This window comes from Oryx dammah, unplaced genomic scaffold (assembly GCF_014754425.2).
Source record: "Oryx dammah isolate SB20612 unplaced genomic scaffold, SCBI_Odam_1.1 HiC_scaffold_10, whole genome shotgun sequence".
In the NCBI taxonomy this organism is placed as follows: Eukaryota; Metazoa; Chordata; class Mammalia; order Artiodactyla; family Bovidae; genus Oryx; species Oryx dammah.
Window position 1 is genome coordinate 18,728,892 of NW_024070194.1, and position 27,815 is coordinate 18,756,706.

Consider the following 27,815-nt stretch of genomic DNA (forward strand, 5'->3'; position numbering starts at 1 on the left):
TCCCATCCCACCTGTCCTCATTCATGTTTCCTTCAAGGGAGAGAATTCCCAAATCCCCTCTCCTGGAGGTGAAGTGTGAGAGGACCACTGCGGAATCCTCACTGGCTCCACCCTCCACAGAGAAGGGGGATGATTTGTCTTTCATTCAAAGACAAAATGGTGCCTTTAGCAGTATTTCTTTTTCTGTATTTCTTTATTTTGGGCTGTGCTGGGTCTTCGTCGCCGCGCAGGCTTTTCTCTAGCTGCGGCGAGTGGGGGCTACTGTTCGTGGAGGTGTGTGGGCTTCTGCTTGCGGTGGCTTCTCTCGTTGCAGAACATGGGCTGCAGAGCACAGGCTCAATAGTTGTGGCGCATGGGCTTAGTTCCTCTGCGACATGTGGGATCTTCCTCCATCAGGGATCGAATCTGCGTCTCCTGCATTGGCAGGTGTATTTACTACTGAGCCACCAGGGAGACCCCCACCGGGACTTCTGATAAAGCTGACTGGAGAACATAGCTTTTGCTCTCTGGCCAAATGGACTTTCTAATATCTTCCCAAAACTAAACATGCACACCCCCTGCCCCCTAGGACAGACCTTCTCTGGAATTTTACTGTGAGAGACAGAGATACCCAGAAATATCTGAGCCCAGCTCCTTCCCTCAGCCACCAAGTGGACAAATCATTCCCCTTCTCTGTGGAGGGTGGAGCCGCTGAGGACTCAGGAGTGGTCCGCTCACACATCGCCTCCAGGAGAGGGGAGTGGGAAACATTTCCTGAAGGAAACATGAATGGGGACTGGGATGGGATACGTGGACGGATCGGTAGAGGGGGTGGAGGGGAGGATGAGGGGGAAAGGCTGAGACCCCATCATCACAGCATCCACACTATAGACCACCTTTCCAAAACAGAATGCCAGAACCCTTATTCCTTGGGATGGTGCTTGCCTGGCATGCATCCGCGTATGCACAGTGGAGAGAGAACCTTGCCTCCCATGAACGGGGATAAGAGGCCAAATCTCAGAACCACGGTCCACTGACACGGCCCAGGGTCACATTCACCTTCAGGACTGGCCTTTGGTCTGGAGGGGCTCACCAGGAGAAGCTCCTCTGATGTTGCTTCGTTTGTTGTCAGGCCTTCCCAGAGCCCCTGTCCCTTCATGGCTGCAAAGACTCTAAACCACCATGTCCCGAGTTCCTCATCCTCCTCCCAGTCAGGCCCCTGACACAGGGAGTCCACTTATTCCTCTCGACAACCTGGTGAAGGAGACGGTGTTGGCCCCATCCTACAGATCAAGCCTCCGTGACTCAGTGCTCAGCTCACCTATTAAGTGCCAGAGCCAGTGTGGCCTCCGGAGACCTTCGTGGTGCTCCAGAGCAGCTAAACCACAGCATCTGGCTTGTTGCTGGGACTCTGGTGCTTTGGGCCACTCTGCCCCGCATCCCCCCACCACTGCACCCAGGTCCTTCAACAAACCTGTCCCTGCCCCTCTAGTCCTCCAGCCTGGCACGCTCAGCCCACCACTCCACACATCTTGAAATCTTTCTTATCTAATTCCCAGCACGAGCCAGTCTCTGGGAATCCTCACAACTTGTCCTTGTGTCTAGCTCTTAGCTTTGCCTTGATTCAAGAGATTTGGGGGACTTCCCTGCTGGTCCAGTAGTAAAGAATCTGCCTTCCAATACAGGGGACATGGGTTTGGTCCCTGGTAGGGAAACTAAGATCCCAAATCCCATAGAGCAACTAAGCCCTCACCCTGCAGCTACTGAGTCCACACACCTCAACTAGAGACTCCGCGTGCTGCAACGAGAGAAGCCGTCTGCTGTACCAGAGTCCACACGATGCAACTAAGACCCAACACAGCCTAATTAATTATTTTTTTTAAAAGAGATTTGGGCATACTCTGGCTCCCCTCCCAGCCCTGGCTGCTCCTTCCAGGAATCTTGTCTTCTCTGACCCAGAGGTGCCCCAGTAAAGGTGTGTGGCCATGTTGGCATCAAGGCTGTTTGCAACTGAAGGGCTGCAGCCCAGCCTCTGCTCCCACCACCCAAACAGGACATTCACCTGCCCAGGCGCCACTCAGCTTGTGAGAACAGATAAGGCTAAATAGCCCCCAGAATGGTAGAATGATGCCTGACACACCTCCTGGGCAGGAAGATCTTTTTCTTCCTCTTAATAATAGTGATTAAGGAGCCTGTTCCCGACACACTGTGGCCAGGTCTGGGCTTAGCTATCCACATGGCTCTCATCACCCTGGGTCCCCACCCCAGGCTCAGCCCCAAGGCTAGGACCTACCCTCCCACTGCCCTTTACCCACTCAGCCCATCAAGAAGGTGAGTTATTCTGCAGCCCTGGGGAATCTGGTTTGATTTACATGCTTTTATTGGCTTGGCCAATAAGTTCATTAGGGGTTTTCCATAAGATGTAATGGAAAAATTCAAATGAACATTTTGGCCAATCCAATATTATCAGGGTATCAGGGATCCCTTGGAGCCCTTTTCAGCTCAGTCTTCCTATCCTGGCCCTTCTCAGCTGAGTTCCTTTGTGCAGACACTTAGGCCCATGGTCTAATGTTAGGGTCAAAGAGCAGCCCTGCTGCCAGATGCTCATACACCCAGAAGTGCACCCCCCACACACATGAGAGCACACACAAGATGTGCATGTAGGTAAACACCACTGATGTGCAGCTAAGGCAGCCAAGCAGATGCACAAACATCACAGATAGATAGCATGTAATGTGTGCACATGCACAGGTACAGTTGTGCAGACGTACAGTGTACAGGCACACCTCATTATTGCACTTCGCTTTATTGTGCTTTACAGATATTGCATTTTTAACCAACTGAATCTTTGTGGCAACCCTGAGTTCTCAGATGATGGTCAGCATTTTTTAGCAATAAAGTATATTTTTAAACATTTTTTGTGTCCCTGTCATGCAGCAAGTGGGATCTTAGTTCCCCAACCAGGGATGGAAACTTCACCCTCTGCAGTGGGATCCCTGAGTCTTAACCACTGGACCCCCAGGGAAGTCCCAGCAATAAAGTATTTTAAAATTAAGATATGTATTTTTTTAGACATACTGCTATTGCACACAATAGACTACAATGTAGTATAAACATAACTTCTGTATGAACTAGGAAGCCAAAAAATTTGTGTGATTCACTTTATTGAGATATTTGCTTCATTACAGTGGTCTGTAATAAATGGTCTGAACTCATAATATCTCTGAGGCATGTCTGTATATGTTGAGCCATATGAAATGTGAAATTGCCAATATTTGGTGGGTTTTTTACTTACAGAAATGAAATCTAATACAAATGTGGGCATGGAGGGAAATCTATATAAAAAAATATAGAGCCAAAGTTTTACACCCATGTTCAAGCAGCATTATTCACAGTAGCCAAAAGGTGGAAACAATTCAAGTGTCTATCAGTGGGTGAGCGGATAAACAATGTGGTATGTGCACACAATGGAATATTATTCAGCCTTTAAAAAGAAGGAAGTTCTGTCACACATGCTCGAACATCAGTGAACCTTGAGGATATTAGGCTAGGTGAAATGTGCCAGTCATAAAAAGACAAAGACTGTATGATTCCACTTACATGAGATACCTAGAGTAGTCAAACTCATAGAGTTAGAAAGTAGAGTGGTAGGGGAACTTCCCTGCTGGTCCAGGGGCTAAGATGCTGCATTCCCAATACACGGGGCCTGGGTTCGATCCCTGGTCAGGGAACTAGAGCCCACATGCCACAGCTAAGACCTGGTGCAGCCAAAAAAATTAAAAACGAGAAAAAAAGAACGTAGAGTGATGGCTGTCAGGGGCTGGGAGAGAGAGAGGAGGGTACTAAGCCTGTTATAGGGACAGAGTTTCAGTAGTGGAAGATGGAAAAAGTTCTGGCAATGGATGGTGGTGAGAGGTGCATTACCAATGTGGGGGAACCACTGAACTACATACTTAAAAACAGTTAAGATGAGGACTTCTCTGGGAGTTCAGTGGCTAAGACTCCGGCTCCCAATGCAGAGGCCCTGGGTTTGATCCCTGGTCAGGGAACTAGATCCCACATGCCACAGCTAAGACCCCGGTGCAGTCAAATAAATTTTAAAAAGTAAATTAAAAAAAAATTTAAGATGGTAAACTTTACGTTAATTAAAAATAATTTTTAAAAAGAGCCAAAAATATGTATCATCAGGTAGATATGTACACACCAAGGGATAAACCACAGAAACTCAACAGCACTGAAATATGCCTGCTCCCCTCCCAATAGTGCTTCTCTGACCCAGATAAGGCCCCTGCTCCCCCCTCAACAGATCTGGAGATAAGGCTCTAATGATGGCCCTGCTACCCTGGCTACCGCGACAGCTTATTACCCTCCCATGGTCTGGCTCTGCTTACTCACCCCCCACCCGTCACTCAGCCTCCCCACCTCCAGGGGAGGCCCTCCTTTAATTTTTTTGGCTGCACAGCATGGCACACGGGATCTTAGTCCTGCAACAAAGGATCAAACCTGTGTCCTATGGACATAGAGGAGCCTGTGTCCGGTCTGGGCATGACCACAGACCGCTGAAGCAAGTGCAGCCAGTACTAAACGGCCTGAGGTCTCCTGCCACCCTGGCCATCCTCACTGGACCTCGTCCCTCCACAGAAAGGCGGTGCCTCAGGCTGGCACTGTGCACCGCTGCGACCACTCCTGCCCGACCTGCCTCCCCAGTGAGCTGCCAGCTGCTGACTCCTTTTCTGCAGCACAAGGCCTCTCACCGGGCTCCCGAGGGCTCTGGGACTTTGGCCCTTGATGGTGGCAGAAAGCAGAAACTTGCCTCCAGACCTGCTTGCCTCCGAGCCATGCAATGTGCGCCCTGATCCTCTCAAATGACGTCCTCATAACGATTAAACTTTTTCAGTTTTATTTCTTTTTGGCTGTGCTGGGTCTTCGTTGCTTTGCATGGGCTTTCTCTAGTTGTGGCGAGCAGAGGCTACTCTAATTGTGGTGCTCCGGCTTCTCATTGTGCTCCTGCTGTGGAGCAATGCCTCTAAGCACACGGGCTTTAGTAGGTGCAACCCACAGGCTTGGTAGTTACTGCTTGCGGGCTCTAGAGTGCAGGCTCAGTAGTTAATGGCTCACGGGCTTAGTTGCTCCATGGCATGTGGAATCTTCTGGACCAGGGATCGAACCCATATCCCCTGCATGGGGAGGCAGATTCTTATTCACTGAGCCACCAGAGAAGCCCATAATCATTTAATATCCAGCCCCTGAGGAGGGTTAGGGTTGGAGTTAGGGTCTGGCCCCACCAGGTCAAGAGCTTTCCCAGAGTTGAGCTTGTTGGAAACAGCCATCTGAACAGAATTTTTCCGGAGTGGAACAGCATTTTTTACCGGGACTCTGGAAGGTCAGGGTTTGGAGGAAACTGCTAGGAGCCTGGCGGGGAAGGAGCAGGTGATGCTGGGGTGGGGCTGAGGTGGGTGGGGAAGGAGAGTGTGCTGAGGGCCTGCCTTTCTCTGGGCGGGCGAGTCCCAACAGCAGGCAGACAGGTGAGGCTGACCCAACAGGTTCCTGAGGCCGGGGGCAAAGGGGTGGAGCATGGCTCTGACATAGGGTGACAACAGGCCCCGGGCCTGCCACACAGGGCAGGTGGGGCGGCAGGCAGGCCTGCTGGGATCTTCTTCCTGCCGTGGCCAGCCCAGGGTGCAGGCCATGGAGCCCGCTGGAGGGTGAGAGGAGCTGGTGGGTGGGCGTGTTCAGAGGTCCAGGGCCTGGGGCCTGGGGGCCTGGGGCCCAGGGCATGGCGGGGCCCCTGAGGAGCCGGGTGGAAGAGCTGAAGCGACCTTGGTGGCGGGAGAGCTCCCCGCTGGTGCTGCAGCACAGCGAGGCAGCCCGGCTGGCGGCCGACGCCCTCCTGGAGCGGGGCGAGGATGCCTACCTGCGGGTCATCTCCGAGGAGCGGGAGCTGCCCTTCCTGAGTGCCCTGGACATGGACTACATGACCAGCCATGCGCGCGGGGGCCCGGAGCTCGGCGAGGCCCAGGGACCCGAGGCCTTGGGGCCTGACCACCTCAGCCTGCACTCCGAAGTCACCTCGGGCACTTACTTCCCCCTGGCCTCCGACATAGACCCTCCGGATCTGGACTTGGGTTGGCCCGAGGTGCCACATGCCACGGGCTTCAGCCCTACGCAGGCTGTGGTCCACTTCCAGCGGGACAAATCCAAGAGCATCAAGGACCTTCTGCGTTTCCTCTTCAGCCAGGCCCGCACGGTAAGGGCCCCATCTCTTCAGACACCCATTTCACAGATGTGGAAACTGAGGCCCAGAGAGGGAAAGGGACCAGCACGCAAGGCCACCCAGCAGCTTGGGGCAGCACTGGGACAAGAACCTCTGTGCCCAACAGATCACAAGCTCCTAGAGGTTTTATTTACCTTGGTAATCCCTTGGCGGGCTTCCCTGGTGGCTCAGATGGTAAAGAATCTGCCTGCAATGAGGGAGACCTGGGTTCAATCCCTGGGTTGGGAGGATCCCCTGGAGGAGGGAAAGGCAACCCACTCCAATACTCTTGCCCGGGAAATCCCATGGGCAGAGGAGCCTGATGGGGTACAGTCCTTGGGGTAGAAAAAGAGTCAGACAGGACTGAACGATGAAGCACAGCACAGCACAATCCCTTGGCACATTATGGATAAGCTTAAAATAGGGGATGGGCCTCAGAGATACCACAAACACCCAGAAAACAGGTGCAAAGGGGTGCTTATTGCAGAGAGGAGTCCTCTCTTCTGGGGGAGAGGGTCCATGGCTTCCATCAGATTCTCAGAAAGATCTATGATCCTAAGACAAAGAGCCCCAACCTCAGTGAGCATCTGAGCCACCCCCTTGACTTACAGAGGAGGAAACTGAGGCCAGGGAGGGGATGGTACTTACTCAGGGAGGTCCAGTCCATTGGTGAAATGGAGCCAGAGCTCAGGTAGAGGAAAGAGGTCTAGACTCAGGCCCCAAGACCGAGGCACAGCCCTGACGTATGGCCCCAACCACGCCTTGCCCCTTGTGTACTGTGTCTCCCCTGGCCTGAATCAGGGGAAGGGGCACTGGAGCCTGGGCCTCCACTTGGTCTTGAGGGCTGGGCTTTTAGCTCTGCACCCAAAGGAAGGAGGAGAGGAGGCTGCTGGGCTCAGGGATGGGGAGCAGGGGCTCAGGAGAAAGGGAAACGGGGGAGGGCAGGTAGGGGTGCTGTAGCAACAGACTAGTACAGCTTCACTCCTGGAGCCCAGACCACTGACTCAGGAGGCAGGGGGATGAATCAGATGACCCCAGGCAGGGTTCGAGGCAGGTTAGCCCCAGTGCCCTGGCTAGGGGAGCAGCCTGCAGGGAACCCACTGCAGATGTTAGAAGCCAGGATGCTGGGACCTACCGGGACCTCCAGAGCCTCCCTGACAAGTCTCCCTACGCCCCAGGCAGGGGAGGGCAGGGCCTGATTGGCAGCGGGAATGGGGTTATTAGTGAGCGGCTGCTGTCATCACTTCTGCCCCTTTGATCTTTCTTGCTTGTCCTCCCCACCCCACCCCCCCATCACCATTCCTGGCCAGACCTGTGCCATGGACCAGGGCATCCCTCAGTGCTTTGGTTCCTCTCATCTAGACCCTCCGCCTCTGGGCCAGGAGCCAGGCTTCCACTCTGGGCTGTCACTGACTCTCGGTGACCTTAGGAAGTGCTTCCTCTCCCTGTGGCCCAAGGTCCTTGTTTGTTAAGGAAGCAGCAGGAAAGGATCATTTATTGAGCTTCAGTTGTGTGTTGAGGCTTTTCACATTTGATTCTCCATAACTCAGAGAGGTAGCTATCTTTATCTCCATTTAACAGATGAGGAAGTCGAGGCACCCAGAGGTGAAGGAACTCACCCAAGGCTGTGTCACTAGGAAGTAGCAGAGTGCAGGTTTGAACCCAGTCCTGTCTGGCTCCAGAACTGGAGTGCTTTGCTCTGCACCTGCTGCCTCTCAACCTGGAGAACTGGGAGGGGAGGTTCTCACAGCAGACAATGAGCAGAAAACTTGGTCCCAGTTGGTGTGGGTGGAAAAGGTCACAGCAACCTCTGCAGCTTCACAGAGGGACAGATGGGTCTGGCAAAGGGCCCCGAAGACCCCGGTCACTGCCTGCAGCTCTGGTCCATGACAAGGGAGCCTCAGAGTCACAGAGTGACAGCTGGAGCTAGTAGGGGGTTAGTGTGAGGTGCTGGCCTGGGAACTGAGGGCTGGGTTCTGCTTCTGACTCTTCCCCTCTCTGGGCATCAGTCCTCACTTATGTAGAGGAGACCTTCAGACTAGAGCAGCTGATCCACGGACCTTTTTGAGAATCTGACAACAGATAAACAAACTGTCCTTAGATAAATGCACACAAAAACTTTCAAACATCCAGTAAAAATCAGTTAAAACAAAAAAACCCAAAACCTTTCAAACAGCCTTCTGGGCTTCAAGACAGTGAAACCTCCCTCTTTCTAAGTCAACCCCCCCCCAGGCTGGGTCACCACTAAGAGCCCTCCCAGTTCAGATGGTGTCACAGGCTCTGGCCTCCTGCTTTGCAGTCCAGTGCCTGTTTCCTGGGATCTGGCCCCTGCCCCTGGGCGGGGCTGAGTTCCCCTTGCCTCCCCAGGTGGTGGCTGTCGTGATGGACATATTCACCGACATGGAGCTTCTGTGTGACCTCATGGAGGCCTCGGGCCGGCGCGGTGTCCCCATCTACCTGCTCCTGGCCCAGCAGCACCTGAGGCACTTCGTGGAGATGTGCTACAAGATGGGCCTCAACGGAGGGCACCTGCCGGTCAGCGAGGGATGGGGCAGGAGCCGGGGCCTGGGGTGGGCTGGTCCATGAGCGCTGGGAGCCAGTGGGAGGGGGGCCGGCTTTTCTTAGCTCTTTCCGGTCAGAGACTCCGTGGGATTTGGACATGGCTTGAGCCCCGATCTCTCAAGGTCACCCCCAACCCCCTTCCCTCCTTGGCTCAGAACATGCGTGTACGGAGCACACGTGGGGACACATATTGCAGCAAGGCAGGCCGCCGCTTCACGGGGCAGGCCCTAGAGAAGTTTGTCATCATCGACTGCGAGCAGGTGGTGGCGGGCAGCTACAGGTGAGTGAGCGGGATGCGGGGGTGCACCTGGGGCTGGGCCATGGGCTGGTGAGGCTGCCTGGGAGCTGGCAGCTTTGAATTGCCCTTCTTTCATCCGTCCTTTCCAACATGGACTTCAGTTCAGTTTGGTTCTGTCGCTCAGTCATGTCCGACTCTTTGCGACCCCATGAATCGCATCTCGCCTTAGCAGCCGCCTAATGTCAGGCATGGTGCAGGGCCCAGCGGCCAGTGTGGGAAGCAAGAGAGCCCTGGACTGGGCCCTGGAGAAACTCACTCTGTGGAAGGATTACTTTAATGCTCCAGCACAGGAAATGTTGTTGTTTAGTTGCTAAGTTGTATCTGACTCTTTGTGACCCCATGGACTGTAGCCCGCCAGGCTGCTCTGTCCACAGGCTTCTCCAGGCAAGAATACTGGAGTGGGTTGCCATTTCCTTCTCCGGGGGAATCTTCCTGACCCAGGGATTGAACCCGCATCTCCTGTCTTGGCAGGCAGATTCTTTACTGCTGAGCCACCAGGGAAGCCTAGAAAATATTGGTGTTGGCCAAAAAGTTTCATTCAGGCTTTCCTGTACCATCCTATGGAAAAACCTGAATGAACTTTCTAGTCAACCAATAACTCTTGCACCTTGGAACTGGAGGGACTTCAGGGAACCTAGACCTTGGTCCATATTACAGATGGGGAAGTTAATGTGGGGGAAGTGATGGGAAGCCGTGTGTCCAAGTCCACTAAGCCGAGCAGCACAGACTCTAGAGTCAGAGCTCTGCCCTTCACTTGGGCCCTCGCGGTGCTGGTAGTGGTGGTGGTGGTTTGGTTTTCCTCCCCTGGTTGTGACTCCTGCCTGGTCCCAAGGGCCTGTACTTTGCCTCCTGACCCTAACTCTCTGCCCCCAGCTTCACCTGGCTTTGCAGCCAGGCCCACACGAGCATGGTGCTGCAGCTGAGGGGCCGCATTGTGGAAGACTTTGACCGGGAGTTTCGCTGTCTTTATGCTGACTCCCGGCCGGTGGAGGGATTCTGTGGAAGTGAAGATCCCCCGACCCCCAGGGCACCGCGCCCTCCCCCAGTGGCCTTGGCTTTTGGGCCAGGAGTCCCCAGCAACACATCCTCATCACCCTCCAGCACCAGCCTCAGCAGCATCAAACGCTCACCTCGCGTGGGCCACTCGTACCTCGCTCTGCCAGGAGGCGGTGACCATACTGACATGGGTGTGGGGTCCTCATCCCCCGGTCCTACCCGCTGTGAGGCCGATGGCCAGCCCTCCCTGCAACGCCAGCTGTCAGACCCTAACCATGGCCCGCTGCTAGGGCCCTACAGGGCCAACCTGAGCAAGCTGGGGGCATCCCCCTGGTGCCAGTCTTCCCCTGCCCTCAACCACAATAGCACCAGCCCCGTGACCCTGGCAAGGGGGTCACCCCTGCTTGCTTGCTCTCGCCCTATCCTCCCCTTTCCCTGGAGTGTCTCAGCTCTGCCCCAGTTCCCAGAGAATGGGCTCCCAGGAAGCCAGGAGCCTAGGCCCTCACGGGGCCGCTGGGAACCCAGCACAGCCCTGGAGACACTGGAGGAGAACAAGGCATCTCTGAGTCAGAGCCATGGCCACCTGGATCTCCTTGTTCCCTTCCCCAGAGCACGAGAAGCAGGAGGCCCTGATTTGGGGGTGGCCCGCAACTCAGGCTCTCTTTGGCCTGGTGAGCAGGCCCCAGAGGACAGGAGGTTGGCCCCAAATCAGAGATACAACCAACTGGATTTCCTGCCCCAGGCCCAGGGTGCCAGGGGAGCCCCTGAGTCAGGCTCACCCAAGGTTGGCAATTGGACCCCAGAGGACAAGAGGCTGTCCGCAAACCACAGCCATGGCCAACTGGACCTCCTGGTGCAGTCCCCCCAGGCTGGGGGCTCCAGAGTGCCCCCTGAAGCTAACTGTCCTGCCAGGGCTAGCAAGCAGGGTCCAGATGAACAACGGCAGACCCTAGGCCACAGCCAGCTGGACCTCATCACAAAGTTTGGTCCATTCCGGGGTGAGGGGCCTGGGCCCAGTGAACTCCCTAGGCCGAGCCCTGCTCGAAAGGCTGGAGTGGACTTGGGGGAGGAGAAGCGGCGGACACTGGGCCACAGCCAGCTGGACCTCATCACCAAGTATCATCAGTTGCAGGGCGCCAGGCAGGGACCCGAGCCCAGCCTCTCCGGGGGCCCTGCAGGTGGCCAGCGCAATGGCAACAGCAATGGCCTGTCTGAGGATGAGAAACGGCGGACCCTAGGCCATAGCAAACTGGACCTCATCACTAAGTACAACAAGTCCAAGTTCAAGTTGCTCCGAAGCCGCTTTGAGACCTAGTTGTGCTCCCAGAAAGGGACATGTCTGTCTTCCACCTACTGTGACCAGATTTGTTTTGGTCCCAGACTCTGGGGAGGAAGCTCGGGTAGGAACTGTATGGGGAGAGGGATCTAGAAGCCCAGGTTAGACATTCCCAGGGCTCGGGATTCTTGTTCATATACGCACATGCGCACACATGGGAAAATGGAATTTACAGTTACCAGGCACCTGCCACTTGTCACTGTGCTGGGCCCTCCATACCAGTTACTTCTCATCATTCATCCTCACTCACAATATCCTACAAGATAGATTCTGGTAGGTATACAATTCTAGGACCATAGGTATCATCTTCCCTATAATATAAATATGGAAGCTGAGACCTAGTGAGTTTGATGACTTGCTTGGGATCAGGTTCAAGTAACTAACGGGGCTCAAAACTTTATTTCTTAAGATTGTGTTTTTGCACAGACGGGATACACAATATCAATAGTTCCCATGTTCTCAAACACACAAAATCCATATATCATAGAGGTGCCCCAAATACCTGCACAATGTACACTGCAGACTGACAAGTTTCACCCCCACAGACACGGTCCATGTGATAAACCAGAACACTCAGGATTCTAGTTACAGTTACTCAACAAATGTCACTTGGCTTAATGAAGCCAGTACACATTCAGTGTACAATGTAGACCCCTCAGGATCCACAAACTATAAACATGCACTTAACCACACACACATACACACTCATGGGCAGGCATGCACCATCCAATAACTTTTTCTACCTAAAGCTGTGTATCCAGTCCTGTACTGGACATGCAGCAGGGCACCCAGTCCCTGGAAGACAAGGATTCAGTGCATAAATCCTTGGTGTTTCTAATGAAAGGCTAACCAGTGACAGAAGGTGGTAGAGAATGAAGGCCAGAGAGTGGTGGTGATGGTGGAGTGGTGAGAAAAGTTTCTTAGAGGAGGCAGCTTTTGAGCCAAACCTTGAAGGGTGGGATGGACTTGGATAGATGGAAGTGAGATTTAGAGGAATTCCTGGGAGAGGGAACCAAATGAAGTGAGACCAGGGAGAGGACTGAGGGAGTGGGTCTGAGATGAACTGCAGAGGATGGAGAGGACACGGATACTCAGACTCTAACACACACACACAATCATCTTGCTTAGTATTGCCAGAAGTATAGGCTGTCCGATGTGGGTCCCTCTCCTGAGTTGCGGCCTGTCTGGGAGTGTATTTGTGATACAAATCAATAAAAGCAGACAAGCTCTGACCCGGAGGCTGCCTGGTGTATTCTGAGAAGGCTGAGTTACGACTATGCAGGTGAGGGACAGGGCAAAGGCACCATTCAGGCCTTTCCCTGGAGGAAAGTGAATGGCTGTAGGAGGGTGGGGGTGGCAGGGGGCAGGGTAGGAAAGGGGTTCCAAGCTTCTCTCTGCTCTCACTGAGAGTGACATCCTGAGAGACCCTGGGGCTTTTGTTTAAAGTGTGGGCCAAGTTCATCCGTCCACCAGAGCCTGTCTCTTGACTGCCACCATCTGTGGGTGGGGTGGGACGGGGGCAGAAATTGGCCTGCTGAGTGTGATCAAGCCTGTGCAAAGGGCACAAGTGGAAGCCATCAGACCCCAGACCCTTGCCCACTCTGGACGCCCCTCCTCCCCGCCCCCCGACACTCTGCTTCATCCACCGTCTTCTCTCCAGTACCTAAGAAGGTACGGTGATTTCCTTTACTTCTCTGGCTGTGCCTCCTCCTCCAGCCTCTGGCACGTCTCGTTTCTCCCTAATGGACACCTTCTCCATGACCTCATCCACCCCAGGCTTCGGCCTCACATCTCAGCCCTTCAGTCTCCCCTGGGCTCCAGATTCGGCCTGGAAATCTGTCCCGTACCTTACTCTGTCCCTCACCTCCCCCACACCTTCTCTTCCTCCCTAGGCTTAAGTTCAATAAATATATCTCCAGCATCAACCCATCTTTTGCGAGACCTCCTGGCTCCTCCATTCTGATACCTCACATCCAACCACCTCAAGTCTCTGTCAGTTATTCCTCCTACAAAGATCCCGACTGAATGAATGAATAAAAGAATGAATGAGAAGCTTGCTGGAGGCGGGGCCAGGAGGGGGTCTGGCCCGGATCACTTGCAACCATAGAGTCCGCGCAGGGATTGGGAGCTAGAGTGGCCGCATGCGTGGAGGCGTGCGCCACGCTCTGTCGGAAATCCCCTAGGGTGGAGGCGGAAACGGAAACCTACAGAGGGGAGAGGAGGGCTGTTGCCGCGTGTGGAGCTTGCGTTTACCTGGTGAGCGGTTGTCTCTGGACACCGGAAGGGTCAGCTCGGGGCGCCCTGAGTCGTGAGGGGTGGGGGCCGGAGGATTCGGGACCAGAGAGTCTGGATGGGCGCGGTGGGCGGGACCTGAGGGCTGAGGGCCGAGTGGGGCGGGGTTGCAGTGGGGCTGACGCGCGGAGGCCGGGCGACGGTGACCCGGACTCGGCGTCGAGGCCGAGGCACACGGTCCCGGGAGAGGATCCACAGGCCCTGAACTCCAGTCCCACAACCCCTAGGCCTCATGGCGGTCCGCGCGTCGTTCGAGAACAACTGCGAGATCGGCTGCTTTGCCAAACTTACCAACTCCTACTGCCTGGTGGCCATCGGAGGGTCGGAGAACTTCTACAGGTGCCATGGGAACCCCGGGCCCGCGGGCAGTGTGTGGGTGGGTGGCGGGTAGAGGTCCTTGGAGTCTGGCTCCGGCAGAGTGAGGAGGGTTCGGGCCCTTTAGCCCCGTGATCATTGAGTCTGTGTCCCCACAGTGTGTTCGAGGGCGAGCTTGCTGGTACCATCCCCGTAGTGCACGCGTCCATCGCCGGCTGCCGCATCATCGGGCGCATGTGTGTGGGTAAGCCGGCTGAAAGTCGCCGAGGGAGGGAGTGGAGCCTCCCAGCACCTTTAATCTTACCCCTAGAAGGGACCCGGAGGACCCAGGGATTTCTAGGCTTTCATCCATCATTTCCAAGCGACAACAGAATCTCTCAATTCTGTGCCGGACCCGGTCTAAGTGTCAACAGATCAGGGACAACCTCTGGCAAAGGTTTCTGCATCATTGTAATCAAAACGTCAAGGGCTTTCACTTTTACACTTGTTTCAGTCCTTCTTCACTGAAGACCCGGGAGGTAGGAATTACTGGCCTAATTTGACTGATGAGGAACCTGAAAATCAAAGAACCCAGGTGACTCACCCGGTTGCACACCTAGTGTGAGGCAAGATTGGATTGTCATCTCTCCCTCCCTGGCCACTGACTCTGGTAGATTGCTTCCTCTTTCTGAGGGTCCATTTCTACCTCTAAAAAATGATAAGCTAAGATTCTGGGGCATCCTGTGCAGTTACCTATTTAAAGCTTAAGTTCTATTTACCAGGTACCCCTATATCCATCAGCACTGTTGACTCTGGCCATTGGTCCGTCCTTTGAACTGGCTCCATTTTCCTTTACTGCCACCCCTTACTTGTAGTTCTGCTCAGATAGGAGTTTTTCCTTTATTTTTTATTGTAAGCCTGATGATTTTGGACTCTGAGTGTTTCTTATTCAGGCAGAAGAACACTCTTATCTCTGGACTTGGTGATCTTTGGACTTGAAGCTAGTTCTTATGTAATAAGAGAGAACTTAGCCCGATCATTGGTGGTTTGTTTGTTTGTTTTTTTAAAGGATGGGAGAAACTCATAGTTTAGAAGTTCATAGTTGTGTCCTTGCAGTTAGGCAGAGGTTTAGTCATTGTTGTCACAATATAAGTATAGTTCATTCATGTTGCTGTGTACTCAGTTTTGTGTAAATGTACCACAGTGTATTCATTCATCCTTTTGACAGTGGGTATTTGGGGTAGTTTTCAGTTTGATCTATTATGAGTAGTGCTGCTATGTTTCTTAGTGAACAAATGTATGTATTTCTGTTGGATATATAATATCTGGGAGAGGAATGGCTGGGTATCCAGTGTAATAGATGATGTCACATAAGTATCTGAAGTCGTTGCCCAATTTACACTCCTATTGGTTGCTCCATATATCTTTGCCAACCATTGGTGTTGATGTTCTTTTTAAGAATTTAGCCATCTGGTACATATGAAGTGTTTTTAAGTAGCGAAATATACAACTAATGCCCAAGAGCCCTTCCTTTTGGTCCTGGTCATCCGTGGTGGATGATGGTGAATTGGGCAGGATGTTTGGGACAGACTCCTAGGCCATCTCTGGCCTGCCCAGTGGGACTCCTGGTTGTGTGGGTGCTTGGCTCAGTGGTTTGGAGGACTGGGGTCTGGATCTAAAGCTTTCCTGGGGAAGCTACCTGGACTGGGTTATATCTTCAGGCTCCAGTGCTCAGCAGGTCTTGTGAATTTACAGTTCATCCTTACACAACCTGCCCTAATTTGGGTCTCTCCAGGGAACAGGCATGGTCTCCTGGTGCCCAACAACACCACTGACCAGGAGCTACAGCACATTCGCAACTGCCTCCCAGACAGCGTGCAGATCCGGCGGGTGGAGGAACGGCTCTCAGCCCTGGGCAATGTCACCACCTGCAACGACTACGTGGCCTTAGTCCACCCAGACCTGGACAGGGTGAGGCAGCCCAGTTTAGCCCAAGAGTCACAGGATATTAGCCTAGTCAGTGGTTAGCCACTGTTCTTGCCCATCAGGCAGGAATTTGGGGTATCTCTTGTGGTTTCTCTTTACACCTGGGCTCCTGCAGTTCAGGCACTGGTTGGAACAGTGAATAGAGGCCTTTCGTGATGTGACCAGCTAGGGAAAAGAAGCTAGGGAGTGTATTAATCCACCCTGTATTAATCAGGGGGATTGACTCATTCAGTCTTGCAGCCAGGGCTGGAGAGAAGATTGACAGTTGAACTCTTGCCTGTGGGTTAGAGGGAAAGAAGGTGATGTGGAGACCAGCCTCTGGCTCTTCAGGGCATGCATGGCTTTGTAGCTGGCCTTGACTCTGCTCCAAACTGTATTCCCTCCTTTTTCTGGGTGAAGCTTCCATATGCAGCTGCATAGCAGAGGAATGAGCTTAGGGAGTCACGCCCTGGGTAGGTCTGGGTGTGGAGGCCCTGGGTACTTTGATCTGCTTGTTCTGTGCTGAGCACAGTACCTTTGGCTAACAGGAAACAGAAGAAATCCTGGCTGATGTGCTAAAGGTGGAAGTCTTCAGACAGACAGTGGCTGACCAGGTGCTGGTAGGAAGCTACTGTGTCTTCAGCAACCAGGGAGGGCTGGTACATCCCAAGACTTCAATTGAGGACCAGGATGAGCTGTCTTCTCTCCTTCAGGTCCCCCTTGTGGTAAGCAGTCATGTTCTCTGACCTCTGTTTTCTGTTGGAGCAGATCCCTTTGCCCAGTATTTGGGAATCTGGGTTATTACCTGTTGCAGTTTGGGGTTGAGACTGCGGGTCAGAGACCAGGGATTGGGGAGAGTCCTCATGACTTGGGCTGTTGGTACCATGATCCTCACTGAACCATCCTTTGGCAGGCGGGCACTGTGAACCGAGGCAGTGAGGTGATCGCTGCTGGGATGGTGGTGAACGACTGGTGTGCCTTTTGTGGCCTGGACACCACCAGCACAGAGCTGTCAGTGGTGGAGAGTGTCTTCAAGCTGAATGAAGCCCAGCCTAGCACCATTGCTACCAGCATGCGGGATTCCCTCATTGACAGGTATCTGGGCCTTTCTTCTGTTGAGGGGACGGGAGGGAGATGCTGGCTATAATGGGAGCCACACTGTTCATACCGGTAGGTTCTCCTCTGTGAGGCTACATCCACATAGTGCTGAGTAGGCACAGGGTACAGTTCACAAGCATTGCCTGAGTATCTGCCCATTCCCATCTTTGAGGATACATCAGTGTATCCCTTCTCTAGGCTGTCTTGCTTTATTGCTGACCACCTTCTTTTAAGGGCTTCCCTGGTGGCTCAGAGGATAAGCAGAAGACACAGGTTCGGTCCCTGGGTTGGGAAGATCCCCTGGAGAAGGAAATGGCAACCCACTCCAGTATTCTTGCCTGGAGAATCCCATGGACAGAGGAGCCTGATGGGCTACAGTCCATGGGGTCACAAAGAGTTGGACACGACTGAGCGAGTACACTTACTTACCTTCTTTTATAGTTTTTAATCTGCCTGTGTGTTGGTGTATCCAGCCAGTAGCCTGAGACAGGAAAGATCTTTTTATTGAGGGAAGAAGGGAAGGCTGCTTTGGTGCCTAAGGGACTTGGGGGTGGATGTGGTGAGTGCATCAGAATCACCGTCATCTGTACTTCGGTGGGTTTAAATCAAAAGTGGGTTCTTGAGCCCTAACTCTGGAGATTTTGGAGTGTTAGGCTCTAGAATCTCCTCCTTTGGAAGGCATCAGGTGCTGGATGTTTAGTACCCCCTCCCCTGCCTTTTGTGGCTCTGGAGGCTCCTATGAGACACTTAACTGGAGTCCAGGAAGGTTTTGGGAAAGAAATCAATCAGCCTGGGCGTCAGAGAATGAGTGAAAGTGAAAGTGAAGAGCTCAGTTGTGTCCGACTCTTTGCAACCCCATGGACTGTAGCCTACCAGGCTCCTCCCTTCATGGGATTCTCCAGGCAAGAATACTGGAGTGAGTTTGCCATTTCCTTCTCCAGGGGATCTTCCCGACCCAGGGATCTAACCTGCATTGCAGGGAGATGCTTTAACCTCTGAGCCACAGGGCTTCCCTGGTGGCTCAGGGAATGAGTAGGTAATTGGATATACAGAGATAGGCTGGGGAAGTGTGGAGGGTGTGAAGGGGAAAGGTTTTATCCCCAGGGTTGAGGACTCTGAATGCCCATGTCAAGAAATATTGACTATAGTAGGTGTTTTGACCTTTGTTCTGTGTTGGGATGCTTATTAATGTAGATTCTTGACATCATCCTTCAAATCCTGATTCCCTCAGTTTGGCGTAGGACCCAGCCATGTGTAGTTATTTCAGTAATCTTTCCTGGGTGATTCTGATGAGGGCAGTTTGGAGACCACACTGACAAACTGCTCTCAGCACTGGAGAGCAGTTGAAAAGGTTTGAACAGGAAAATGGTACCAGTGGTTTTGTCATTTGTTTAACAACTTTTGTTTTTTAATACCTACTATGGATCAGACAATAATGATGTGGTGATGAATAAAATATACCCTCCCTCCCCTTTTGGAACATTGACCCTCATAAAGAAAACAGTACTTCCACAATTAACCATTTAATTAAAGAACAAAACAGAGAAACTTCTTAGCAACTGAGAACAGAAAGAAATTTCTGTAACCCGATAATTCAGGTCAATTCAGTTGCTTAGTCGTGTCCGACTCTTCGAGACCCCATGGACTGCGGCATGCCAGGCTTCCCTGTCCATCATCAACTCCTGGAGTTTGCTCAAACTCATGTCCATCGAGTTGGTGATGCCATCCAACCATCTCATCCTCTGTCATCCCCTTCTTCTCCTGTCTTCAATCTTTCCCAGCATCAGGGTCTTTTCCAATGAGTCAGTTCTTCGCATCAGGTGGCCAAAGTTTTGGAGTTTCAGCTTCAACCTGATCATTGTTACCTACTAAAAAAAACTACAGCAATGTTGTATTTAATGGGAAAACTTCAGAAACTGCCAGGCAGAACTGCCTACAGGCAGCAGCACTGGTCAGCGTTGTAGTTACTATTTAAAAAAAAATGGGTATTGATAAAGAAGAGACAAACTCATTAGCCTCCTTTGGCTTTGAACCGGTTGAATTTGAGGTGCCCATGAGACCTCTCAAGGACGGTGTCAGATAAGGGATGAGAAATGTGTACTTCAGGCAGTTCCCTGGAAGCCCAGTGGTTAGGACTCACTGATTTCACTGCTGAAGGCCTGGGTTCAGTCTCTGGTCAGGGAACCAAGATCCTGTAAGCTGTGAGGTGCACACTTTTACAATCATGCAAATGATTATCACCTCCAGGAAGAATGTTCTGGCCCCAGTCGTGCCACTAGAGGATTTGTGACCTAGTCGTGTCTCTTCCCTCTCTGAGCATCCCCCACCCTTCCCTTGTCTGATTTAGTCTGTTGGACTTGACCTGTGAGGCTCTGATCATGATCAGCAATTTGAATAAGTTATTTTGAGTTCACCTGCTTGAGTGGGGAAGGAGTTACTTTTCCTTTTTAAGCATTGAGAGTCCTGGACTGGATTGTTACTTGTGGGAGTGGTGGAATCTGGAAGGCGCTCTTCAGGGCAGAGCTGGATCAGAGGTCCTGGGGTGAGGGTGGAGGCAAGCACCTTGAGCGTGGAGGGTGAGCTGTGCTCTGACACCTACTGACAACACTCCTTTCTCTCTCTCCAGCCTCACCTGAGTCACCTTCCAAACTGGTCCTGGCTCGGACTTTGGCTCTCTCTCAGTGTTCCACCCAGTCTGTCCTGAATGCTGCCAGGGCGGTGGCAGAGAACTCACCTGGACTCGTGGCTGTATGCCCAGCCTTTCTTCATCTGTGCCCATCTCCTGAATCTATAGTTACTGCAAAAATGTGCCACATCATGCTGGTTGGCAGGTCCTATGGCTTCTGGCTGAGAGCTCTGTTGTCTGTGCCACCCCATTAAAGGGCAGCTTCCTCTGGCCATTCTGAATGTGTTATTTGGGGATTTCAACCTGTACTCAGCCCCCTCATCACTGTTCCAGGGGGAAGGTGGAGTAGGATGCACACTCCCCTTAGTTTTACATGCCCCCCATCATTAGCTTCATCCCAGGGCAAGAGAAAGAAACACTCCTCCATTATACTACCGTTTTCCACACTTCAGCCTGATGGTTTTGGCTTCAAAGAATGAATCTGTTTCAGCTCTCCCCTACGCCAGTGTGAGGATTCTGAAGGGCTTTGGGGCACCTGGCCACAGGGCAGCCTTGTCCTCCTTGACCCGCAGTGGTGGATGGAGGTTGTTGGCCTGGCTGCTAGGTGCCCTGGACAGTCTCAGACTCCGGTGCGTGTGGCGCCAGGCTTGAAGAGGCGTGGGTAGTTGGGGCAGATCTCCGAGTTGCGCGCCGGGCGGGGCCCCGGGACTTGGGGGCAGGTGTGGCCGGTTGCTGGTGGGTGGGATCGGGTATGCTGGGCCCCGCCCCTGCGTCCTGAAACCTTCCCAGGCGCTTAGGGGGCGTGGTTCATGCGCCGTGACGTCAGGACGCCAGTGCCTCCGGACGCCGCTGCGCTGGCGAGCGGAGAGCGGAGACCCGCGCTGGGACGGTTCCGACCCGCGGCTCTGGCGTTGCGAGGTGAGGGGCGGGCCCCAGCGGGGTGGGGCGGGGCAGGGGTGGTGTGCAGCCGGCCCCGCACCTGACGGGCCTGTCCTCCTGCAGAACATGGGCTCTCAGCTGAGCGGTGGCCAGGGCTCCACGGAGCCGCCGCAGCCCCAGCCGCAACCCCAGCCGCAGCCCCAACCCCAGCCTGCGGCGCCGGAGGGCCCTGCTCGGCCCCGGCCAGAGCCCAGCCCCTGGGGGCCGCTGGACGACGTGCGCTTCCTCATCGCCTGCACCTCCTGGTATTGACTCGCCGCCCTCCGCAGTTAGCGGCCGCCGCCTCCTGTCGTCCGGTTCGCTTCTCCTGGTCGGGCCCTTGTCTCCCCACCTTCGCCCACCCTGGAGGCGCTCGGAGAGTCGGGGAGCTCGAGGGGGACTGGAAGGAAGCCGCCTCCGCAGCCTTGCTTAGGGGCGCCGTGTTTCCTCCGGCCCCTCCCGCTACCCTGGATTTGTTCGCTTCTTAGCCTGCACCCAGACTAGCTCAGATTTTCGTGTTCTTGCCCACCCCACAGTTTCTCCGGCCGTCTGGGTCCTGGGGCAGCCTTCTCGTCACTGGCTTCCAGAACCAGGTCAGGACTCTTGGTAAGAAGACCCCAAGGCTACTGACCTCACCTCACCTCATTTTTCCCTGTCACCAAGAACTGGGCTCTTGCTTTTGTCCTGGTCATAGCACCTTGTCTCTTGACTTCCGAAAAGACCTTGCCGCAGTGAACCTGGCCATCATACCTCTCCTGGGAGAGGTGCCATCCTGGGTGGCCACCTTGGCGTTATCCCGTTGTATCGCTGGGAACCCAGTTACAGAGGGCCTCCAGGGCCAGCCTTTTGGAGAGAGAGGGCGTCTGATTTTAGGGGCTGGCAGATGAGGTGCGTTGGGCAGCTCCCAGACACCCCAAAGCATCCTGTCTCCCAGAAGCTTCTTCAGGCCACTCAGAACCTGATCCCTGTTCCGACAGCCCAGGGAAATGACACACTCTGTATTTTTGTTTTATTTAAAAATGATTTAAAAAACATTATACAAAGGCTGATCAGTTTAAAATGTGACTGACACTGAAATGCTGTGATGTTCCCCAGACTGTGGGGAAGCTGGGCTCTGGGGTCCCCAGTGCTTTGCCCCTCTGTCTGTCTGCCCTGTCCTGGGTTGATGGACAAGCAGATGACCCCAAGGCAGGAGAATCCATGGCTGGAAACCTCCAGGCTGAGCCCTCTCTGGGCCTGGCCCTGCGTCCCTCACATCTGCAGCCTGGGCTGCCTGCCTCCATCTCCTGCTCTTTCTCAGCTGACCTCAGTAGTACCAGGAGCCAGTGGGGAGCCTGGGGGGCCTAGAGCTTTCGCGAAGTGAGAGCACCAACCGGAGGAGTGGAGAGGGACCAGGGAAGGGGGAAGGGAGGCCGAGGAAAGATGGATAAAAGAGACACTTCTGATCTCATCTTGGACCCTGGAGGGGTCCACAGGTGGGGACCCAATGCCCAGCAAGCCCACTAAATGGCCTGGGCAAGTAACAGCCTCTCTGTGCTTTGTTTGAGGGCACAGTGAGAGTTATCCTTGGCCTCCCAAGGACTACATGAGTTACATGTGAGTGGACGGGTGAGCTAATAAAGTGCTTTGCAAAGTATAAAACACTGTACAAACCTATGAATCACTAATATCTCCGCAGTTGTTCCCCACCCGCCCCAGGGAGCCCGCCCTTGACCAAAATGAGAAAAAAAAAAAAAACAAGGATGACGATGGAACACAGTGGACCCATATAGGTGTCTCTGGGACAAAAGAGATTTTGCTCAAGATGGCTCCCAGAGGCCTTGTCTGCTACAGGTTAAGCAGACCCAAAGCTCAGAGGCCACAGGGTGGGGGGCAAGGCCTGTGCAGGCTCAGAGGCCCTGCCAGCACCCCCAAAGACTGACATCTCCTCTTGGATTTGGCAGAGAGCCTATGGACATCATTGAGCCCATTGGTCCTGCCTCTGACTCCTTAGTGACAAGCAGGTCTGCCTCTTCCTGGGTTGATGTGAGGCAAGCCGAGCCCTAGGAGTTCCTGCCAGAGACAGTGAAGGGCAGGCCCCTAGGCTGGGGGCTGTTACCAGTTATGGGTGCCCTTTTCCAAAGAGCAGTGCAGGGTGGTGGGCCTAGAGAGCTGGGTTAGCAGGGGCCAAGCTCATGGTATAAACACTGCCTCTGGGCTGAGAAATTGAGTTGGTCTCAGGGCACCTAGGGGTGGAGGCTCTGAGCATTTCAGAAGACTGCCCTGGGCCCCTTCCCCCAGGGTCATGAGAGTGTTGGCCTGGAGTCATTTCTGTCTCACCTAACCCATCAGGCTGAGCTCTCAGGCCACAGGCGACAGGCTGGAGCAGGGCAGGGACTTGGGGGATGGTGAGAGAAACGGGAGAGTAGAGGACAGCTACAAACTTAAATCAGCCTCCAGAGGGGTCAGCTCCTGCTCCCACCCTGTAGCCTCATCATCGGGGCCCGGCTCCTGGGGTGTTGGGGCACTGGAGGGGCCTTACAGCACCTTGGTCCTTATCGTTGGGGGGAGGGCTGGCCTTGCCAAGACAGTCACCGCTAATTCACCTAAAGCCTCAAGCAGCCTTTGCAAAATGGGACTTTAAACAATAGTGACAGGACACTGAAATATTCACGATGTGACAGCTGGGTCCTTGTCAGACCCAGCTGGGCCACAGCCCTGCCTGCAGCATGTGACCCTCAGAGGAGACCCTGACGCGTGGAGCAGGTTTCCTGAGGGGTCTGCTGTGGCCAGCAGGGGAAACCCAGGCTTGCTGCCCACTGTGTCGGTGGCAGGGGTCCTGTAGCCGTGGAGGGCAGTGGGGGTGGGGTGGGGGGACATCTGACCAGCAGGCGTTGGCAAAGGGGGACCAGGACTGGTGGCATCTCCCAGATGGGGCCGAGGGCTGGGCTGGCTTCCCACAGAAGGTGCTGGGTCCAGCCAGGCACAGCGCCGTAGTGCCCCATGGACCCCACGAGGCACAGTGACCACAGGGCCTCCTCCTGGCATGGGCCCTGCCTCCTGACGGGGCCTGGCCTGTTCCCTGGAGTAGGGAGCAGTTACCCAGGACAGAAGGCTGGCAGCTGGGCACCAGGCACTCACCCTGCCCCATGCTCAGCCCAGGCCAATGCACCACCACTTCAGCTACGTGACCCCTGGCCTAGGGCCCTGCTGGCCCTGATGGGCAGTGGCCAGAGCTGCCCCCCAGACCTTGGTGAGGAAGGGCCTGGCCAGCCAGACTGAGTGGACAAAGAGGGCTCTGGGCTGCTCACACCCACTCCTGGACCGGCCGCTTATAGTAGGTGACAGGCTGAGGGCCCGCCTTGTTCTTGAACTGGAAGATGGTGTAGACCAGCACCAGGATGCAGAGGGACAGGATGCAGGGTATAACCACGGCCACCGCGTTGACAGAGCCCGGCACGTCGTGGATGGTCACCATGATGTCCACGTCGTCCTGGGGCAGCTTCCGCTCCTTGCGCCGCTCCGCCTCCTTCTGGTTGCAGCCCATCCAGTCCCGCAGGATGTTGCGCGGGTAGCCTGGCTCCACGCTCAGCTTCTGGTTGTCAAACTTCCAGTAGTCGCGGCCCTTATAGAAGTAGGTGTAATCTGCAGAAACACGGCCCAGCGTCACCATCCCGACACTTCCTGCACCTGCTCTGGGCCAGCAGGGAATGGCAAGGGACTGTGGCAGTGTGGAGGAGGGGCTGCCTCTCCCACCCGAGAGGAGCCCACGAGCAGCTCTGAAAGCGGGGGTGGGCGCATGCGTTGGTGGGGACAGCGTGTAGGAATACCTGGAGTGCCTGGCACACCCCGCAGAGGGTGTGGCTAGTCAGGGAGTATGACCTGCCCAGCTGCAGAGGCACCCAGACCCGGACCAGCCCACCCTGTCATCTCAGAGGTGCTGGGAAGCCACTGAGGGGCTTTAGGTAGAACTGGTGAGTTCATTTTGTGTTTCCTAGACAAGGACTCTTCTCAGCCTGGGGTCTCAGCCCTGTTGTACTATGTCCATACCCCCTCAGGCCCCCCACCCCCACATGGGTCAGATGCAACCCCCACTCAGGGCTTGGACAGCGCTGCCTCCACAGCTAGCTCCAGGGCTGCGCCCACTCCTGCCTGAGCCAAGGGGGACAAGGAGCCAGAATTCTCTTGTTGACAGTGGACACCACCTCTTGGTAATTACCTTGCCTTTTTGGGAGCTTGGCACACATGACTTCACAACACAGATTGCAGGGTCGCTGGGACCCTGCTGGGGGAGGGGATGGAAGGCAAGGAGGCAGCAGGGCTTGGCAGCCACCACAAGGCTCCCTGCAGCAGCCTCATCGGCTGAGCCAGTCCTGACGGAGAGCAACTCACGTTCTCCCATTGGCCGGCTCCTCACCCTGGCTGGGACTTTCATTGGCTAAGGTTCCTGATGTCACCTGTCTCTGAGGCTCCTCCAAAGAGTAAGGCCACATGTGTAAAGCATCAGCTACACAGGAGAGCCACCAAATAGCAGCTCCACCCACCGTTAGCCCCTGGCTTTCTTACCAGAGACGTCGCCTTGGAGAGCCCTTCCTGACAACCCTCTATTACAAGGCCCTCTGCTCAGATGCTCTCTCCCAAGTGCTTTCCCTTACTGCCTTTGTTGCCACCTTACTTGCTTTTCTGTCTCTAGGCTGGGAGCCAGAGATGCAATGCACATCTCATTCCAAGCTCCCTCTCCAGCCCTCCCACACAACCTGGCTCTCAGTAATTACTGTGGAGTGAATGAATGCCTGTCATTCCATAAAAGCTAAAACATCCTCAACAAGATGACGATAATGATAACAGCTGAAACGTACGTGGCACGGGCCAGCTGCTCTATGTAATTTGTGTTCATCCTCACAAAGCTCTGTGAAGTAGGGACCATTATTATCCCCATTCTATAGGTGAAGAGACTTAAGTGCTATGCCCAAACTCATACTGAGTAGTAGAGGTGGGATATGAAACCAGCCAGGTTGGCTCCAGAGTCTGCTTTTGACCAGATCCATGGAGATGAATTCAACAGACATTCATGGATACATGCTCAGCACCTGGAAAGTGCCAGCTCCTCTTCTTTTTGGTTGTGCTGTACAGCTTATGGGGTCTGAGTACCCCAACCAGGGATTGAACCCAGGCCCTCGGCATTGAAGTACAGAGCCCTAACCACTGGACTACCATGGCATTCCCTCAGTCCCTCTTGACAAGCTTCTAGTCTAGTGGGAAGAGAGGCTCTGAGTCAGCCTGCTACCCAGGAGAAGCTTAGAAAATATCTCATACATTTTAAAAAAAAAGGGCTTCTCTCATCTTCAAGCCCTGTGAAAAAGCCCTTTGGATCACCACATCCATCATTTCAGATCTGATAAGGCACTCCTAGAGTACTCCTGAGGACCTCTGCTTGAGAAATGCTGCCTGAGGGAATGAAGTCAGTCTATGAAAGCCTCTCTCAGTTGTGAATGATACCCGCAGATGAGAAACTGTGACTTGGCAGCTGTTGAGAGAAGATTAAGTGACTGTGAATGTGGGTCGATATGAGGCAGCTGTCTTGGCCACCAGGTGATATTTCTCAAACCTAGATACCATGAGAGTACGCACGCCTCCCGTGGGTGGGCCCCGATGAGACCTACACTAAACCAGATCCCCCCAAACCCGGCCAGGTTCTTACGTACATCCTTCCTTGCTGATGAAGGCCCCCTGGGGAGCCTGGGGGATGCCCTTCCACACGGTGATGGGCTTGGGGTAGCCAGGGTCCGTGGCCCGCCGCTCCTCGCTGTAGCGCCAGTACCGCTCGCCTTTGAAAAAGTAGGTCTTGCCCACAGGTTCCCAGCGCAGAGCCGTGTCAATGCCTTCTCGGGGCAGACAGCTGCCCAGCTCCCCCAGGCTGTGGGGGTATCCAGGCTCCACCGTCACCTCCTTAAACACCCAGTACTTGTCACCTGTGGCCAAGAGGAACCCAGGATTAGCTTTCCTCAGTCATTCAATGCCGGAGATTGTGGTTAGATCCACTTGTCCATCATCTACTGGGACCAAAGTCATTCATGAAGCCAGTGTCAAGGGGAAACAGCCCTAGGCCTGCTTGATCCGCCTGGTGGGGGCGGCTGGGGCCCCTTGGCCCAAGCAGAGCTTAGAGGGCAAGAAGTCGGAATCTGGTGTCAGGTCCTGGGCAACTCGCCCCACGCTGCCCCGGCTCTGTGCCCCACCCTCTTTTCGTTTCATGTGACTCGCTCCTTTCTCCTTTCTGGGTGACCTCAGCCTCTTCTGGCTTCACACACACACAAGTACTCACCTTCTACCAGTGACACCCAGCTCTGAGGCTGTGGCCCATGACCGCTCTCCCAGTGGACCTGGGCCTCAGGCCCAAGACCCTGATTGCCCACCGACCTCTGGGAATTTCCAGGTCTGCTTCCAGAATTCCTCATCTCCACCGCGAGGGCTCCCTCCCTCAACACCTCTCTGCCCTGCAGCGTCCCCAAGAAAGTGGCATCAGATCTGATAACTCAAGGCATTCCCTGACCTCTCCAGCCTGTGCGCCCCCCTCCCTCCAGGCTGTTACAGAGCTCACGCGGTGGCCTCCCATGGAGCAAGGATGCCCTTCAGTTGTCCACCATCCTCTACCCTGTGTCGGTGAGGCTTGTCACCCCACCAACTCTGGCACATAGAAACCCTCAGCGGTCACTCCCTGACTTAATTGCCCTGCCTGCAGAGGTCCATCCTGTCAGATGTCAGTGTTAGGACTAGAAGGACCCTTTTAGGAGATCCACCCTCACCCCCCGCACCCCCCTAGCCCCGTCTTGCCTCTTCAAAGGTAGAGAAAGGGCGTCCCGAAAAGGGAAGGAAACTGTCCCACCCCTCCGCACAGACCATGTTACCTTTGAAGAAGACAAATCTTCCATCCGCCCTTTCATAGGCTGCGTCTATGCGGGCGGGCAGGCCTTTCCAGAACTGCTCGATCTGCATGGGGTAGCCTTCCTGCACCCTGTTATTGCGCAGGCGCCAGAACCACCGATCCTGGGGGTTAGGATGAGGAAAGAAAGAGGCATAGCCTTTGAACCCAGTGATCTCAGCCCTGGGTCTCGGGCCCCAACAACCCAACACCTTCCCCTGGTATCCCCCTTGCAAGACTCCATGAAGTCTGTCCATTTACTGCATCTAAATTTCGGAGCCCAATGCCGAAGCCAGGATG

At 54.3% G+C, this 27,815-nt stretch overlaps 4 protein-coding genes across 6 annotated transcripts in view; 3 read left to right on the forward strand and 1 right to left on the reverse strand.

Annotated features, from left to right (window-relative positions):
• Window positions 1–1,161: 1,161 nt before the first annotated feature.
• FAM83C (family with sequence similarity 83 member C) lies at window positions 1,162–12,656 on the forward strand. Its single transcript, XM_040248762.1, has 5 exons — window positions 1,162–1,343; window positions 5,665–6,226; window positions 8,600–8,767; window positions 8,950–9,074; window positions 9,966–12,656. The coding sequence occupies exons 1-5, from the start codon at window positions 1,162–1,164 to the stop codon at window positions 11,401–11,403; spliced, it is 2,475 nt and encodes an 824-aa protein (XP_040104696.1). The 3' UTR covers window positions 11,404–12,656.
• An 889-nt stretch (window positions 12,657–13,545) lies between these two features.
• On the forward strand, window positions 13,546–19,973 carry EIF6 (eukaryotic translation initiation factor 6). Of its 2 annotated transcripts, none has more exons than XM_040247465.1 (7): window positions 13,546–13,680; window positions 13,944–14,055; window positions 14,190–14,275; window positions 15,806–15,981; window positions 16,524–16,700; window positions 16,889–17,070; window positions 19,700–19,973. In XM_040247465.1, the coding sequence occupies exons 2-7, from the start codon at window positions 13,949–13,951 to the stop codon at window positions 19,707–19,709; spliced, it is 738 nt and encodes a 245-aa protein (XP_040103399.1). In that variant the 5' UTR covers window positions 13,546–13,680; window positions 13,944–13,948; the 3' UTR covers window positions 19,710–19,973. The 2 variants fall into 2 exon arrangements, with proteins under 2 accessions (XP_040103399.1, XP_040103400.1); XM_040247466.1 differs by having other exon boundaries at window positions 13,599–13,709.
• Window positions 19,974–20,072: 99 nt separating this feature from the next.
• Window positions 20,073–22,253, forward strand: MMP24OS (MMP24 opposite strand). Its single transcript, XM_040247467.1, has 2 exons — window positions 20,073–20,617; window positions 20,702–22,253. The coding sequence occupies exon 2, from the start codon at window positions 20,705–20,707 to the stop codon at window positions 20,888–20,890; it is 186 nt and encodes a 61-aa protein (XP_040103401.1). The 5' UTR covers window positions 20,073–20,617; window positions 20,702–20,704; the 3' UTR covers window positions 20,891–22,253.
• Window positions 21,610–27,815, reverse strand: part of MMP24 (matrix metallopeptidase 24) — a 48,268-nt gene continuing 42,062 nt past the window's right edge. For both annotated transcript variants that reach the window (XM_040247464.1, XM_040247463.1), the window contains 3 exons: window positions 27,502–27,640; window positions 26,302–26,568; window positions 21,610–24,241 (listed from right to left, as the gene is read on the reverse strand). In XM_040247464.1, the coding sequence (XP_040103398.1) occupies window positions 23,904–24,241; window positions 26,302–26,568; window positions 27,502–27,640 (744 nt within the window). In that variant the 3' untranslated portion in view covers window positions 21,610–23,903. The remainder of the gene's footprint in view (window positions 24,242–26,301; window positions 26,569–27,501; window positions 27,641–27,815) is intronic.